The 17,857-nt window shown below is 38.1% G+C and overlaps 1 protein-coding gene across 6 annotated transcripts in view; it reads left to right on the top strand.

Moving 5' to 3' along the window:
* Trmt1l (tRNA methyltransferase 1 like) overlaps window positions 1-9,685 on the top strand; it is a 31,150-nt gene extending 21,465 nt beyond the window's left edge. For all 6 annotated transcript variants that reach the window (XM_042674703.1, XM_042674702.1, XM_042674701.1 and 3 more), the window contains 5 exons: window positions 3,864-3,942; window positions 6,031-6,197; window positions 6,782-6,835; window positions 9,114-9,240; window positions 9,338-9,685. In XM_042674703.1, coding sequence (XP_042530637.1) covers window positions 3,864-3,942; window positions 6,031-6,197; window positions 6,782-6,835; window positions 9,114-9,240; window positions 9,338-9,545 — 635 coding nt within the window. In that variant the 3' untranslated portion in view covers window positions 9,546-9,685. The remainder of the gene's footprint in view (window positions 1-3,863; window positions 3,943-6,030; window positions 6,198-6,781; window positions 6,836-9,113; window positions 9,241-9,337) is intronic.
* Window positions 9,686-17,857: the final 8,172 nt, after the last annotated feature.

The raw sequence follows: 17,857 nt of genomic DNA, 5'->3' as shown, positions 1-17,857 counted from the left end.
CCTCTAATGAATAAGCCTTTGTTACACCCCTAATTATACATATTGTCCTTTGATTTTAAAGATGACAGTGCTAACTTTGTTATTTACTATACTGGACTTACTTTGATCAACAGACAGCACATTCCTGTGAGTTTAAGTTATTACTCTGTAGTTTTTGCTTTCTGGACCTACTCTTTTTTGAAACATTAGAGATAACTTAGTTTCTACTGTCAACTAATCTTAGGAACCTAAGTCAGATTACTTTAGGCTGTTACAAATCATTAACTTTATAGGAATAATTTTCATGTTTTTAACCGAATGTAAAAGCCACCAGTTATAAAATTAATTCAGTAAACACTTTGTGAATCTCTACTATATGCCAGGCTTGGGTATACAAAAAGAAATTGTGGTTCATGTCTTCTTAAAGCTGTTTCTAGGACATAGGAAAAATTGTGCTGTTTTCTATTAAGTTCTTGATATTTTTAGTATTACTTTTAATAGTTGAGAGGTTGGTAGCATGAAGGTTTGAACTCAGAGCCTTGTGCATGATAACAGGTACTCTACCATTTGAGTCCTGCCAACATCCCTTTTTTGCTTTAGTAATTTTTCATATAAGGTATCTCATTTATGACCAGGCCACAGCTCCTAATTTATGCTTCCCATGTAGCTGGGTTGGCTTGCATACACCACCACACTCAATTTTAATTCATTGAAGATTGAGGTCTCTGGAATTTGTTTGCCTTGGCTGGCTTCAAACCCCAATCCTTTTGATATACATCTCCTATGTTGCTGTTGTTTTCTTTCCTTTTTTTATTTAAAGCAGTTTTGGAGTTTGAACTCAGCTCCTGATGCTTGCTAGGCAGTGGAGCCATACATCTCCCCCCAACCACTACCAACATCTTTTTTATTTATCTTAAAGTGCTAGTCCCAGGGCTTAAACTCTTATTTGCTTATTTGCTCACAGCTTATTTGCTCACAGCTACACTACAACCAAACTTACAAGCCAGCATTTTGCTAGAAATTGGAGTCTTGAAGACTTTTCTGTTCTTTTCCTCTTCTCTGTCCTCCAACTCCAAGCTGACATCAAGCCTTGATCTTCCAGATTCAAGACTCCTGAGTGGCTAGAATTACATACAGGCATGAGCTTTTTTTTTTTTTTTTTAAATACAGAGGTTTTCTCTTTATGTTCACCTTTTCTCTAATGATTTGAGAACATTTTCTTCATCTTATACAGACTTCTACACAAATTTGAGTTTGTTTCTGGATTTTCTGTTCTAGTATCTATTAACACCTGTACCAGTGTTAATTAAAGAGGCTTTGTAGCATTACTTACTATCTGTTGAAGCATTTTTTGCTCAGTTTTTTTTTTCAGAGTGATATTAGAACTTGACTTTTGTTTTTGATTTTCTTTAAAAAGTAGGCAAGTGACTAGGAAGTGTGGCTCAGTTGATAGAGGCTCTGGGTTAAATCCTCAACGGTGCAAAAAATAAAAATTAAGGGAGCATAGGAATTGAGGGAGGAAGGGTGAGTAAATGAAGTCACTGTATTCATTGTGAAAAATGAACTATAACTTGTGAACAGGAACAGAAGGGGTAAAATGGGGAAAAGAAAAGGAAGGATAACATTGTCCAAGAAGCACTTTACTAGCTACCCAGGAGGCTGAGATGTGAGGATTGCGATTCAAGCAATTCCCAGCAGGAAAGTATATGAAACTCTTATCTCCAATTAACCACTAAAAAGCCAGAAGTAGAGCTGTGGCCCAAGTGGTAGAGCACTAGCAGCAAAAAAGCTAAGGGACAGTGCCAGGTCCTGAGTTCAAGCCCCAGGACTGTCTGTAAAAAATAATAAAATTTTAAATTAAAAAAGTAAGTAACCCAGCCTAATAAATAACCCAGGCCAATGCCTGTAATCCTAGCTTCTCAAGAGGCTGAGTTCTGAAGATTATGGTTCAAAGCCAGCCCAAGTTGGGACTCTTTATCTCTAATTAAAACACCAAAAAGTGGGCTAGGAAGTTGGCTCAGTGGTAGAGTGCTTGCCTTGCATGCATGAGGCCCTGGGTTCGATTCCTCAGCACCACATAAGCAGAAAAAGCCGGAAGTGGCACTGTGGCTGAAGTGGTAGAGTGCTTGCCTTGAGCTGAAGAGCTGAGAGACAGTGCCCAGGCCCAGAGTTCAGGCCCTACGACCGACAAAAACAAAAACCACCACCAAAAAGCCAGAAACGGAATTTGGCTCAAGTGACAGAGCACTAACCTTGAGGTAAAAATCTCAGGGACAATGCTCAGGCCTTCAGTCATATCTCCTGGACTGGCACAAAAAAAGAAAAATAACCTAATTGGCATTTTATTTTCATTGTACATCAAAGATAAAATACTGTAATTTCAAAGCTCCTCACAAAATACTTTTTTGTATTTGTTCAAGTTCTTTTAGTACTGTTGTAGAATGGGAGGGTATTCTGTTTTATTTCTAAGCAGCTGCTCCACCACTTAACCCAAGCTTTGTCACATTCCTTAAAGTACCATCTTACAACTGTGTCCTATGCTGTTTACTATCATTAACAGAGTAATATTAGGTAGAAAGAAGTTAGGGCCCTGCCTGGATCCTGAGCTCTGACAGACCTGATTAGACCATTCCAAGAAAGTCAGTGGTCAATTCAAAAATGGATTGGAGCTGGGGGATGTCTATGAAGAGAGTTTCTAATTTAAAATGATATTTTTAGAGCTGTTAGTGTAGTTCAGTGGCCTAACATATATGAATTTCTAGGTTTGACCCCAGCACCATTAGAAGATAAAAATTAAGAATAAAATAAAGGAAATCACTGGTGGCTCACACCTGTAATACTGGCTACTCAGGAAGCTGAGATCTGAGGATCATGGTTCGAAGCCAGCCTGGGCAGGAAAGGCCATGAGACTCTTGTCTTCAATAAACGACTCAAAAATCAGAAGTGGCACTGTAGCTCAAATTGGTAGAGTGCTAGCCTTGAGCCACTTCTGATTTTTGAGTGGGACAGTTTCCAGGCTAAGTTTAAGCCCCATGACTGACACCCTCTCCACCCCCACCCCAAAAAAAAAAGGAATAAAAGGACTAGTCTGAGCCTTCAGTGAATTACAAAGTCCTATAGTGTTATACCACCTCATACTGTTGTTTAAATGAAATAAGATTTTTCTAGTCTATACTTTGGAAGCTAAATATGAATCAAGATTAGGGAATAAAGTAACTTTTTACCTGATTACACAGAAGAGAAACATATTTTGATAGTAACATTGGTTTAAGGTTATAAAACACTTGTTAGACCTCATTTTTACATTTGTATAGATAACATATACTATATTTGTTTATTTTGGTGCCATTATTGGGGCTTAAACTCAGCCTTGTATTCTGCTCAGCTGTTTCATTTATGGCTGGAGCCATGTCTCCAGTTCCAGGTTTTTGCCAGTTACTAAAGGATAAGTGTTTCACAGATTTATCTGCCTAAGCTGGCTTGCTTTGAACCTGGATCTTTAGATCTCCACCTCCAGAATGGCTGGGATCATAAACATAAGCCACCACTGCCTGGTCAGTGTATGCATTGTATCAATATACAATATAAGTTACACCCCAGTTTGTTAATTTTAAAATATGGAAATCTTGTAATCATTAACAAAAGACTAATATTAAGACTAATATTTTATGCCTTCAGTAAGCCATTTGACTTGGCTAAGCTATGATTCTCTGTGATTGAAATTTTAATAGCCCTACCTTCAAAGCACAGTGATAAAGATTCAAAATACAGTTAGAATTTTTAGCACAGTACCTGGCACATAGTAGATCCTCAGTGTATACTAGCTACCAGTTACTACTATTTGCAGTAGTTATTTCTCCTTTAATTTATTTATTTATTCACAGAAAACCCATATAGACAGTTGCCCTGTAACTGTCATGGAACCATGCCTGGAAAGACAGCAATAGAACTTGGACCTCTGTGGTATGTACCTAAATGTAATAAGATTCAAAACCGACTCATTAATTGGTTTATTGTCAACTTATGATTATATGTGGTAACAGGTAAGTTTGTTTTTAGGTCTGAGTAAGCAGTTAGGACTCCTCTCAAAATTTCAGTGGAGCTATGATTCAAGTGGTAGAATGCTAGCCTTGAGCAAAAGTATCTTAGGGACAATGCTCAGGCCCTGTGTTCAAGCCCTAGGATTGGCATTCCATTACCTATATCATCTGCCACCAGTTACCCTACTCTCAGATCTCAAAGCTAGAGATATTAAGAACAGTAGGCCCATTTGTTAGGAAATGGAAAGATTCAGAAAAAATTATTTTAAGTGAAGTAAGCCAGACCCAAAGAAACAGGTCATATGGTTTCCCTTATTTGCAATAACTAGTATATGTCTGGGACAAGCAGAAAAGGTCAAAAGCTATGTACATATGACCATATAAGATGATGTTAAGTGAAATGAACCCCAAGATAGGGACACAAGTGGTTTGTTCTTTCTTGCTGTTGTTCCTAATGTATTTATAATGTACCATGTGATTTTTTGTTTCTTTGTATGTTCCTCCCCCATGGTATAACCCCTGTTTTCACTGTATTTGATGTCGGTGCCCTGCATCTTGTATATACACTTCTCTAACTTGGTGGGGGGAAGGGAATAAACAAAATGCTTAAATAGGGATACAGGTTGAGCCATTGTAACAATTAGATGTATAGGACACTATGTTGAAAAATGAACTTTACAATTTAGGCAGGAAGGTGGGGAGGGGGAATGAAGGGGGGAGTGTAAGTGTAGAGGTGGGAGGGAAGGGATGGTAGGGGAAAAACAAAGGAGGAGTCAACAATGCTTGATAGGAAATGTACTCATTACCTTGCTCATATAACTGTAACCCCTCTGTTACAGTATTTTTACAATAAAAAACATATTTAAAAAGAAAAAAGAATAATAGGTTGCTGGATCCAGAAGGAAGATCTTCTAGCCTAGCTCCCTTTTTTTTTTTTTCTGATCATGCGGCTTAAACTCTGTGCCTGGGCATTGCCCCTCAGCTTTTCCTAATTTTACAGACAGAAATTGTGGCATAATTTTCTTTTTTTGGTCCGGTCGTGGACCTGAACTCTGGTCCTGGGTGCTGTCCCTCAGCTCTTCAGCTCAAGGCTAACGCTCTACCACTTGAGCCACAGCTGTGGCATAATTTTCTTAAATGCTTACTAAAACTCCCTTTTCCCATCCCCCCCCCCCCCCCCCCCCGCACCTCCTTCCCCTCCCTTTCCCCCCTTCCCCGTAATGATTTGTTAGCACAATTAGGGTAGAATTTGGGTTTTCTCAGTCCTAGGACTGTGATTTACTCATCCATAGGGATTGTTCTGCCTTTACTCTCATCCATGATATCATCCCTTTACCCCATCACATATTCAGGTTATAGTTCCCTTTGGAAATCTTTTTAGAGCTCAACTCCAAGTAAGCTCTAAATTCTTTTTTTAGTGTATCTTATATTCATCATTCGACACTTTGAAATTCCAAATAGTTACTAACCTTAATCTTAGTTACTATTCATTGAGGATGTATTTCGTGCTAGGTTTCATACATGTACCATCTTATTTAAATCCCGTATGTTTGTGAGAAGCTTTAATTTCAAGGTAAGGAATGTAAGACTCAATCACTAGTAACTTCTCAATGTTACACAGCTAGTAAGTAGTGAAAGCAGGATTAGAATCCAGGTTTGTTTGATTTGGGATTTCATATTTTGTCAGTTATAGTTGAGATTCTCAAATAGGAAGCATAGTTAACTTTGAATTTTATATTTGTGTATATCCTCCATATGCCTACCAATATAGCATAATACTGTGTGACTTGCTAAGGCTCAATAATTCTTACCGATTTAATGTAAATGAATTTCCTTAGCTAGTTTTATTACAATCTTAGAAAACTGGAATGATAAAAGAAGTAGGGAAGAACAGCAAAAATAATACAAATCATAACTTCATTTTCAGTGTTTTAGTTGTAACAAAATTATGAAGACTTATTTTTTGAAGAACAAACATTTTCCAAAGACAGTTCTATGTACTGTTTTCCAGGTCAAGTTCCCTTTTCAACACGGGATTCCTCAAAAGAATGCTATTTGAATCTCTTCATCATGGTGTGGATGATATTCAGACCCTCATAAAAACATTAATCTTTGAATCAGAGTGTACTCTTCAAAGTCAGTTTTCAACTCAGACACCTTCAAATGTCAAGAAGCAAGGTTACTATATACTCGCTCATTAGTTTACAGATTCGTTCTGAAAAATATTCTTTTTAATCTTTGGTATTGTAATCAAAAGCAATACAGTGTGTGCCTTTAACTACCCTGTCTCATTATTTTCTACAACTTTTTTTTTGTAAACTTTAGTAGACTGAAGGAACGAAGAGTTTTTTTGTGACTTTATTACTATGTCTATTTTCTAGAAAAAAGAAACTTTAGGTAATTATACAAGTGGTACAGCCAAAATTTTGGGGTAATGCCCATTGAAATTCAGAAGATAGTTTTATATATTTATCACTCAGATAAACTTTTTTTATAGGATTTCGTAGGCTTATATGGCTATTGATATAAGAATAAGCCTATTGAACGTCCTAATGCTATTGTACATAAGGAGAAGTTGTTGCTATTATAGGTTAAAATACAATTTGTACAGCCTGTTTTAGATACAAAAGCTCATATATACATATATACACACACACACACACACACACACACACACAAAAAAGATAGTGTGGATGGAATTTTTATTGCAATTCTAACTTGCCATATCATCTTTAAATATTGCTTTCCCATTCTTCTTTCAGAAGAAAATGATGTATTTATCAAAACCACAGATACCACAACGGAACATCTACAAGGTATGTGGGTGTGTAAATATGTATTACTAAGCCAGGCGCTGGTGGCTCATGCCTGTAATCCTAGCTACTCAGGAGGCTGAGATCTAAGGATCATGGTTCAAAGCCAGCCCAGGCAGGAAAGTCCATGAAACTCTTATCTCCAATAAACCACCAGAAAACTGGAAGTGGCGCTGTAGCTCAAGTGGTAGAGCGCTCGCCTTGAGCTGAAGAGCTGAGGGACAGCGCCCAAGCCCAGAGTTCAAGCCCCACAACCGACAAAAAAAAATATGTCTATTACTAAGTATTAGAGCAAAAAGGTGGAAATAGCGCTGTGGCTCAAGTAGTAGAGGGCTAGCCTTGAGCTGAAGAGCAAGCTGAGGGACAGTGCCCCATGACCAAACAAAAAAAAATAATAATAATAACAAAAAGGCTTACATATAGCAAAAAGTAGAAAAAAAGAGATGGCCTCAGTAGTCTCTTCTCAAATGCTGACAACAGAACAATAATAAAATTTTGTATCATCATTCACATTGTTCACATTTCTAATTGAGTAATCCAGAATACTTCAGAACAAGGTAAACTAAAATAGAGTATTATATAACAAAAGTTGTAGCATTAAGAATAAATATTGATCAGGCCTTGGTGGTTCACACCTGTAATCCTAGCTGCTTGTGAGGCTAAGATCTGAGGATCATTGTTCAAAGCCAGCTCTTATCTCTAGTCAACCACCAAAAAGCTGGAAGTGGAGTTGTGACTCAAATGGTAGAGTGCTAGCCTTGAGCAAAAAAGCTCAGGGACAGTGCACAGGACCAGCATAGGGAAAAAAAAAAAGGTGTTTTAATTTCTTTCAAAGTTTAACTTTTCTATTGGAAGATTGATTGACAGAGGCATTGTGAGTTAATCTGTATAGAAAGTAGACTTAAATGCAGTAGAACTCTAGAAAGGTCCCTCCATTTCTTGGCCTAAATTTTTTTTAGAATAAGCAAACCATAAATATGCTTTAAAAAAATTTACAATCTCTTGAATTTTTGGTACATTTAAGGAAATAGACTGATTTCTAAAATTTGTAGGTTTAATCTAAGACTGGTTTGTCAATACAACCTATAGAGGGAAAAAAATCAATGTCCTGCTTATGATTGTTGCTATTAGGGTATTATGTTGGGTTTTTGTCTCACTTTCCTAGAAATTTGTTCTAAATCTGTGTATTTATCCTTTCACTGTGTGCTTGTTAATTTCATGTGGAGATAAAGTCACATTTTATTTACCTAGTTTAATAGAAGATTTCCAAATTGTCTTTTATCATAAAAAGTAATAATTTATATTTATCTTTTCACATCATTTACCATAATTATGCATCAGATTTGCCTTCTGAATACTTCTAAGAAAATGTAGATATGACCTTTCCTGTATATAATCAGTTGGTAGCCAGCCATTGTGGCACATGCTTGCATTCCTAGCAGCTCAAGAAGCTGAGGCAGGAGGATCACTGGAGTCCACAGGCTCAAGACCTGTAATATTAATAATAATGACATTGAACATTCAAGCAAAATCTCATCATAGTATTGGATATTTCATTAGTGTCTCTATGTGTGTGACTCTGGGAAGGGCACATTGCCAGAATCTAACTTAAGTCACCATTGAGCTCATATATTGTACCTTTATCAGTATTTTTGTAAGCCCTTGAGACTTCTTTTGTGTTTTTATGTTCATCAAATTCTTGTGTATTCAGTGCTAAGCAGTTGTAGTACAAGTAAAAAAATGAAGGGCATGACAGAAGTGTTCAGCTCTGAATAGTGTTATTGACAGCAATGAATTAAAATTACACAAGTGGGGCTGGGAAGGTGGCTCAGTGGTAGAGTACTTGCCTTGCATGCATGAGGTCCTGGGTTCGATTCATCAGCATCACATAAGCAAAAAGAAAAAAGCCGGAAGTGGCGCTGTGGCTCAAGTGGTAGAATGCTAGCCTTGAGCTGAAGAGCTAAGGGACGGCGCCCAGGCCCAGAGTTCAGGCCCCACAACCGGACCCCCCCAAAATAAATAAATAAATATTGCACAAGTGAATAGAAGGACCTCATTCAAAGAATTAAGATTGAATAAGTAGATTTAAATGACTGTCAACAAGTTTGCAGGTGGTTAATAGTTACAAAAGTTTGGGGGTGGTTTTGTGTGTGTGTGGTTCTGAGGGTTGAAACTCAGGGAGTTCACACTTGCTAGGTCGGTGCTTTACCATTTGAGCCATGCCTCCAGTTGGCTTATAATTTTTAAGAGAATGTTAACTGTGTATGTATGTATGTTTCAGGAAAGAGAAAAAGCCATGAAGTAATAACAAATTTAGCCAAGAAGCAAAAGTCTGATGTCAGTACTGAACATCCTCCTTTTTATTATAATATCCACAGACACAGCATTAAAGGGATGAACATGCCAAAGTAAGACACCAATGAATAGCAAAGTATATGTCATGTTTTAATAAAGTTGTGACTTAAATATTCAAGAACCTAATTTTTCATCCTTTACGTTTTGCAGGTTGAAGAAGTTTTTGTGCTATCTTTCTCAAGCAGGCTTTCGTGTAAGCCGAACTCACTTTGACCCAATGGGCGTTCGTACAGATGCACCTCTGTTGCAGTTTAAATCTATTCTTCTACAGTACAGCACCCCCACTTACACTGGAGGACAATCAGAAGGCTATGTCCAATCATCACCCGAAAATTCGGTGGCTGACAGGGTTGAGTAACAGGTTGAATAATATGTGGCTGCAGAAGACAGTAATCATAGAGAAGCAATTATTCTCAGGTGTCTGTACAGATGGCCCAATAGTTCTATGCCAACTTGTATTTCCTTTTCTATTCAATTCAGTTGTGTAAAAATAAAGGGGAAAAAAAGGTACTGATGTTTTCATTCAGAAAACTAGCTGTATGCTAACTGGTTTGAGAGCTTTGTTTTGTAAGTTTTTCTTATTTAAAACAAGTTTTAATGAGAATTATTTCATAATGTGAACTTTCTGATTGGGATCACCCTATGTTTAATAAATTTAGAACAATTTCACATAGTATTTAGAAACGTAAGTACATTGTGGAAGTGCTTCTTTTTTTATTCTAGGCCATAGGCATACTAGGCAGCAATCTACCACTTAAGGTACTCCTTCAAGCTAGTCCTCTTTCCTCACTCTCAATAGCTGGGCGATGGGCATGCACCATTGTGCCCTGCTGTACTATTCTTAATCACATAGCTTCTTAAACTTTTTCATGATATTTTTCTATGTGAAGTATACAAAATGAAGTTAAACCCTTTTACATATTGAAATTACCCTGGATAGAATAAAGGGAATGCTGTTCTTCGAAATCACAACACTAAAATATATTCATATTTTTAAGATAATATACTGCTCACTTTTTAAATTTATTAATACCTTTTGAAAAGTTAAATACTTGTCAGAGACAAATTCATTTTTTTTTTACAAGTTTACAGTCTAGATGAGGAAACTTTAAAGGTATTGCTCTTATATAACACTTCACAAGTACTGAAATCCCAACAGTAGAAATTTTGTTTTGTTATACTATAATGTGTAGCTGTGCCACCACTCAGAAGTAAAATTTGTCACTTTATGAAGAGAAGTTTCTTTAGTTTGGGCTTTTTGTTGGTTGTATTTTCTTTTTAGGTTTGTGTGTACTTTTTTGTATAATTAGCTCAAGCTAACATCACTATAAAAATAAGTTGAAAAAGTTATTTGTACTAATATTCTTGCTTTATTTGAGTAAACAAGAGTTTGCATGAAAGATTTGGTATCAAGTTTAGGGTTTTGTATCACAGATTTAGTCCATAACCAGTTTTTTAAGTTAATTAACTTATTTAAGTTATTTATTTTGGAGTTTGCAGTCAGGCCTCAAAATTGCCAGGCAGGCACTTTACCTAAACTTGAGCCATACCCCAAGCTCAGAAGTAACTTTACAACCATTAAGATCAAGAAGGAGTGGTATGGTTATAACTGAAAACTCTCAAGCAGTATATAAGAAAACTCATCACATAAAAAGTCTGGATGGAGCCAGGCGCCGGTGGCTCAAGTCTGTAATCCTAGCTACTCAGGAGGCTGAGATCTGAGGATTGCGGTTCAAAGCCAGCCCAAGCAAGAAAGTCCGTGAGATTCTTATCTCCAGTAAACCACTAGAAAACCGGAAGTGGCGCTGTGGCTCAAGCGGTAGAGCACTCACTGGCCTTGAGCTGAAGAGCGCAGGGACAGCGCCCAAGCCCAGAGTTCAAGCGCCACGATGGACCAAAAAAAATGTCTGGGTGTTGGAAACGTTAGAAAAACAATATTTAGCAGAAATAAGTGTGTTGGTATAGCATATTCCCAAAAGAATCTGTCCGATTTAATAGTATATTGCAATAAAATAATGTGTAGCTATAACAGCTCAATTTTATCTGGGTGCTATAGGCTCACATCTGTAATTATGGATTACAGGCCTGGAGGATTACAGAGCCAATCCAGGCAGAAAAATCCTCCAGATTCCATCTCCAATTTATCAGCAAAACTTGGCTGGAGTCTCAGCTCAAGTGGTAGAATAGCTATGCACAATCAATTTGAGTAAGGGTGGATGGAGGTCTTAGTTCAAATCCTGGTGCTGCTGGAAAAAACAAAAATCCCAATTCTTGCTAGTTGGAATTAAAACTTAAAAATGAGAATAAAAAGAAATAGCTGTTCCTTCTTTGAGTAATTAGAAACAAATTACTGTAACTCAAGCCACCCCAGGCAAGAAATCCAGGTGACTTATCTCCATTTAACTACCAGAAAACCAGAAGTGGCTTTGAGCTACCACACCACTAAGTGGCAGAGCTCTACCCTTGAGCAAAAAGGCTTAGGGAAAGCACCCAGGCCCTGACTTCAAGCCCATGACCAGAAAAAAAAAGCGGGGGGAGGGGGAAGGAGCTAGCACTTGGACTATCTGATTTAGTTCATATTGACAAATTGAATATGTTTCAAAAAATATGCTAAATGCTCATGGGCATTTACCAAATTAAGCTCATGCTTAATTTGGTAGAAAAAGAGAACTTAGAGAGCTTGCTAAAAACAGCTGAGTTCAATCTCAGTGCCACAGAAAATAAAATGTCTTAGTTTCATACATAAAGTTATATTTTAAAATATTTGGTAGAACTGATAAAGTACATGAAACTATAGAGAAAATACTTTTAAAATGCTATCTAGAATTAACATCTTGTTCCCATAACAACTAGTTATTTGAGAACATTAACTACATTGTAGAGTGGTGCCGGGTGTGTCCTTCCATTACATTTTTAAAAAGCAGATTGGAAGCTAGAGCTTGGTAGAATACTTGCCTAGAATAAAGCCACCTGGCCCATGGGTTGAACTCCGACAATGCAAAGAATAAAATGAACTGTCAGTACTCTAGACATATGCAGAAAGGGGGTAATATACAAAAGAATGGCTTGGGCAGGGGGAGTCACATGGCAGTAAAAATTCTGACTACCCTATTTACCATACCCTACTCTAAATTGAATGATGTTCTGGTTGGCTGAGACTGGAATTCAAGAGTAATCCCCCAAAGTTCTGGAATTTGTCTGCACTGCATAATTACAATGTTAAGTAGCTCTAGGCTGGTTACCTTGGAGGCAACTGAGTAAAACATACATGTGACTTCACTGGCCCTTTCTCAGTGGACTCGGCAAAGTGAATTACAAACAGCATGGGACCTGCACGAGGGGCATGACGACTACTGTGGCTCATTCAGGCACATCAAGTAGAATTAGGAATCTGTATTTTGGTTCTATATAGGTAGTCATATAGATGGATAGCAACTAACCAAGGCCAACTCGGTTAGACTCGATTATCTTGTAGTTTCTACTACCTATTATACTAACCAGGCCCACCTTTCAGTCTAGCAATTAAGTAATTTACTTAAAATACTGTTATGTACTGCATAATATTTAGCTAAGCATAGCCTGCATATAGTGAGTGGTTCCACAAGACAATGGGACTGAAAAATTCCTACTGCCTGTAATACCAGAGCTGGTGAAATGCCATAGTACAATGCACATGTCTGGTGACGCTGCTGTAAACAAACCTCATCTACTGTGCTGTCATTTATATAAACAAGTATGGCACATACAGTTGTATACTTTGCATAATACTTAATAAACAACTGTTGCTGGATTTTGAATTTACTATTTTTTGCGGGGTGGGGAGGCTGCCTTCAAACTCGAGCCTTCTGCCGAAATGCTGGAATTAAAGGCATGCCCCCACCAAACCTGGCCCCTACACTACAGTCATTTTTAGAAGATACTATCTTGTTTTTATTGTAAACCAGGATTTCATGTGACATTGGCAGCAGCCTCCTACTGATTTACATCTCATAACTGACCTATACCATCTAAGTTTGTGTGAATGGACACTATAGCTCAACACAATAAAACTGCCTAACACAATTCTCAGAATGTATCCTTGTGCTGACAGCAATGTGTGACTCCACTCAAAATAATCACCATTAGCAAGGCTCATTCAACCAGCAGATCCACTTCAACTAACACATCTCCCACTGTCATTCCTCATCCACTGCCATTCTGCCAGACTTGTCTGAGTGCTAGTGCTCTGCGGCCAGTAGCTCAGACCTGTAATCCTAGCTACACAGAAGGCTGAGCCCTGAGGATCAGTTTAAATTCAGCCCAGCAGAAAAGTCCATGAGACTTACCTCCAATTAATCAGCAAAAAGGTAGCAGTGGAGCTATGGCACAAATGGTAATGCACCAGCCTTGGCCAGAAAAGGCTAAACAAGAGCACAAAGCCTTGAGTTGAAGCCCCAGTAAAGAGGGGAAAAAAAGGTCCAGATTCTTACACAGAATATTGCTATAGAGAGTCACAAATGTCAAATCCTTCAGTCTCTCATTTCCATTCTCTACATCAAGGAATTTCTAGCCTATCTCCTTCAATTTGGATGAGCCATTGTGCATCAAAAAGTCTTTCAAACAAACAACCAGGATGGCCCCAGGTTTCAAACTAAGTAAACCTAAATCTGTCTAGGTATAGTGTTAGTCTGTTTCCTACAACTCACTGTTCCAGACTGGATAATTCATAAAGTACACAGGTTTAATCAAGCCCATGTTTCTGAGGCCACAAAGTCCAAGGGCATGGCGCCAGGATCTACTCCACATCTGATCAAAGCTACATCATTATATGGTGGAAAGCATCATGTGCAAAATAAAACAGGCATTTTTAAAAATAACAAAGTCACTCCCTAATAACAGTTAACCCATGAACAGAACAATCTGTAAGAACAGAGCTCTCATGACCCAGTCAGCTCTCAAATTTCTCACTTCCAAATCCCATCAACATATGACTGGGGATTAAGATTTTAGCACAAAATTTCTGACAGATAAACACTCAAACCACAGAAATACCCATATTAAGAACGAGACCAGGGGCTGGGAAGGTGGCTCAGTGGTAGAGTGCTTGCCTTGCATGCCTGAGGCCCCGGATTCGATTCCTCAGCACCACATAAGCAAAAAGAAAAAAGCTGGAAGTGGCGCTGTGGCTCAAGTGGTAGAGCGCTAGCCTTGAGCTGAAGAGCTGAGGGACAGTGCCCAAGCCCAGAGTTCAGGCCACACGACTGGACAGCCCCCCCACCCCCCCCAAAAAAAGAATGAGACCAAATTTAAGCTTATGTTCTTCAAGGTCTTAGAAACTATATATGATCAAACAGACTCTGTCAGACCACATCTTATATACCCTCAGGACTTTCTGTGATCTGACTCAAACTGCCCTAAAAACAAAAGGATAGATTTTTGTAATAAGGCCTTTCAAAAGGTAACTAGCTTCTTTAAATATTATTAAGCGGTCATCAATTAATCACCATAAGCCCAAAGTGGAGCTATGAGTCAAGTGGTAGAGCACTAGCTTTGAGCAAAGATCAGGAATAGGCCCTGAGTTCAAGCCCCTGGTCTGACACCAAAGGAAAAAAAAAAAAAAGATTGTATAATCTATTTTGTCATCCCTCATGTCATAGAAAAACGAAGGCTAAGCAAAAGCAAGATTGAATGATTTTTCCAGCACTGCTTCAAAACCACTAAGTAAAAAAGCCAAGATCCAAATCCCAGACAACCTCCGAGCTCATGCTTTTAGGCAGTTAGCAATCTGTATTAAAGGAAATAAAGACATGTAAAAGTTTAAATACTTACTTGGCCAAAATTAATTCAATAAAAACTTCGGAACAAAATCATTAGAAAAGGACAGCTAACTACTAGCCTACCATTTTCTACTTCTGAAATCTCTAAATCAGTATACTTTATACTCGCTAATTTGTCTATCTGCAGAGAACACTTCATTTCACTTCTCATTCCTATTGCCAGGATTAAAACTAAACCCAAGGCTTAGATTTAGATAGCAAAATCATTGCTATCTACAGATAACTGGTTAAAAACACATTAAACTTCATTTCTGTCGATGAACACCTTCAACTTGAAAATCACAATATATTTGATGAAAATCTATGTTAAGTGTGCCTAAACTGATAGCTATTTTTACGTACTTGCAAAGATACTGCACTATTTTAGACAAAGAAAATGAGATTAAAGAACTGTCAACCTCCACGTTATTCTCCTACAGAATAACAATATTTTATGACTGGTTTTACCAAGGCATATATGTACATTAGGAAGACAAAGTAAGTCTCGTGGAATATGAAAGATAACACTAGTTATTTCTAAGTAAAATGCATAGTCCCTTAACTTTCAATTTTACTGAAATCTTAACTTTTCCTGCCATGTTTCTTCTCACCTTGAAACTTTTTTCCATGTATCAGTCTGGAGGCTCAAACATAGGTCCTGGGCTTTGTCCCTGAGCTGATGTTTGCTCCATGCTATGGCTATACCACTAGAGCCACAGCACCACTTCTTTTTAGTTTAGTGGAGATAAAAGTCCCACAAACTTTCCCATGTGGGCTGGTTGCAAAACCATGATCCTCAGATCTCAGCCTCATGAGTAGCTAAGATTACAGGTGTGAGCCATCAGCACCCAGCTCATCCTAAAACTTTTACTTTTTTCTATTTTCCATCTTTTTATTACTTTCTCTGGGAGACTTCACAGTACATCCCAGCACTTCTCTTGGTGTTAAGTTTAGAGGATCCTACTTTTAATTCTTAATGTACAGCTAGAGAGGTGGCTCAATAACGAAGTGGCTACCTAGCAAGTGCCAGGCCTGGAGTTCAAAACCTAGTATTAGGGGAAAAAACAATAATTTTAAATATGAGTTTGTGATAGTTTAAATGTTTGCTTCTACTTCTTGCATGCCTTAAATTACCATAGAAGAAAAACACAGGAATTCATCTCTGAGTTCTAGAGGCAAAAGTTCAAGATAAAGGCACCAAGAGATTTAGTCTCTTAAGAGCAAGCTTCCTTGCCATCTTCTCCTTATAACCACACATCACACATGGAGAACAAGAAAGGTTTTTTGTTTTATAATGACACTAATGCCACTGGTGAGAGTTCCTCTCATGACCTTGTCATGTCCCACCCCCCACCCCCAGCCCAATCACACTAGGGAGCTAACTGCCATCATATGAAACACTTCAATCATTCTAGACCATACTCCTGACTACACTTAACCGTTCATCACCCACCTCAACCTCCTGGTAACTGGCAGATAACATTCCACTGTTTCTAGTTTTTTAAATTTCCACGTGTAAGTAAAATCATGCAGTATTTGTGTCTGGCTTAGTTCAGATTGCATCCTTTAGTCCAGGATCATCTATGTTGTCACAAATGACAAGATTTCTACTGTCAGCAGAAATACTATTCCACTGTGTATGCCTATACATTTGCTTTATCCACTGATGCACCAATGGAAATGTAGGTTGGTTCTGTTACTGTGAATAACACTGCAATGAACACAGCACCACAGATGTTGCCACAGTGACTTTATTTTCTATGGGTATATGTATATGAAGTAGAATTAACTTTTTGAGGAATCTCCAGTCTGTTTTCTATAGTTGTTATACTTACTTACCCACAAGGATTTTTTCTCCCCATCTTCACAAATGCTGACAAATGATAATAGCCATTCTACCAGGTGGGAGATGTCTCATTACAGTTGTTGTTCTGATTCATAATTTTAATAATTTCTTCATATACTAGTTGGCTTTTTGTTCTGCTGAGATACCTATTCAGGTCCTTTAACTTTACCTAACATCCCTACTCCCTGGTACTGTGGATTAAACCCGGGGCCTTGCAGGTAAGCACTCTGCATGTGAACTATATGTCTAATCTTTGTTTTTGAGATAGTATCACTGACTCTGGCCCAGTCTAGGCTCTACTTTAAGTAGCTTGGAAGCCAGCTATGTAACACACACTTGGCTTTTGGTCTTCTTTTAAATTCAGCTGTTTCTATTAAGTTCTTACATATGGGAAATGAATGGTTTGCAAGTATTTTCTTCCATTCTGTAGGCTGTTTCTTCTCTTAACTGTTATTTTTACTGTTTCAACCAAAGACACTGGTGCAATTCAAGGATTATGCCTGTGACTCAGTCGCACACAGGCTTGATGTCACTGAGATGAGCCTACAAGTGATTGCTGAGTAAGCAGCTAATGAGGTTACTGGTAGCGAAACAGAGCTATTGTGCCAAAAGGGAACTGTAGAACCCCAAGAAAACTCACAACAAAGGACTTAAAATTATACCCCTTCGCCCAAACCCATGGTCTTGTGTATACTATGCTACTCCTCCAGGTAAATTTGCAGACATCCACAAGTTCATATCTTAAAAAATAATCTGCAACACCAAAAAGGGTTTTTTTGTTGTTGTTCTGAGGCTTGAACTCCAGGCCTGGGCCCTGTCCCTGAGCTCTTTTTGCTCAAGGCTAATGCTCTACCACTTTGAACCACAGTGGTTTTCTGGTGGTAAAAGGGAGATAGAGTCTCATGAGGACTTTTCTGCCCAGATTGGCTTCAAACTGTTATCCTCAGATCTGAGCCTCCTGAGTAGCTAGGATTACAGGCTTGAGCCACCAGTGACTAGATCTAAAAAGCTGAAGGAATGTTAGCCAGG

The sequence above is a fragment of the Dipodomys spectabilis genome, unplaced genomic scaffold (assembly GCF_019054845.1).
Source record: "Dipodomys spectabilis isolate Male_0828 unplaced genomic scaffold, ASM1905484v1 ptg000019l, whole genome shotgun sequence".
NCBI lineage: Eukaryota > Metazoa > Chordata > Mammalia > Rodentia > Heteromyidae > Dipodomys > Dipodomys spectabilis.
This window is presented reverse-complemented; position numbering and strand designations above follow the sequence as displayed.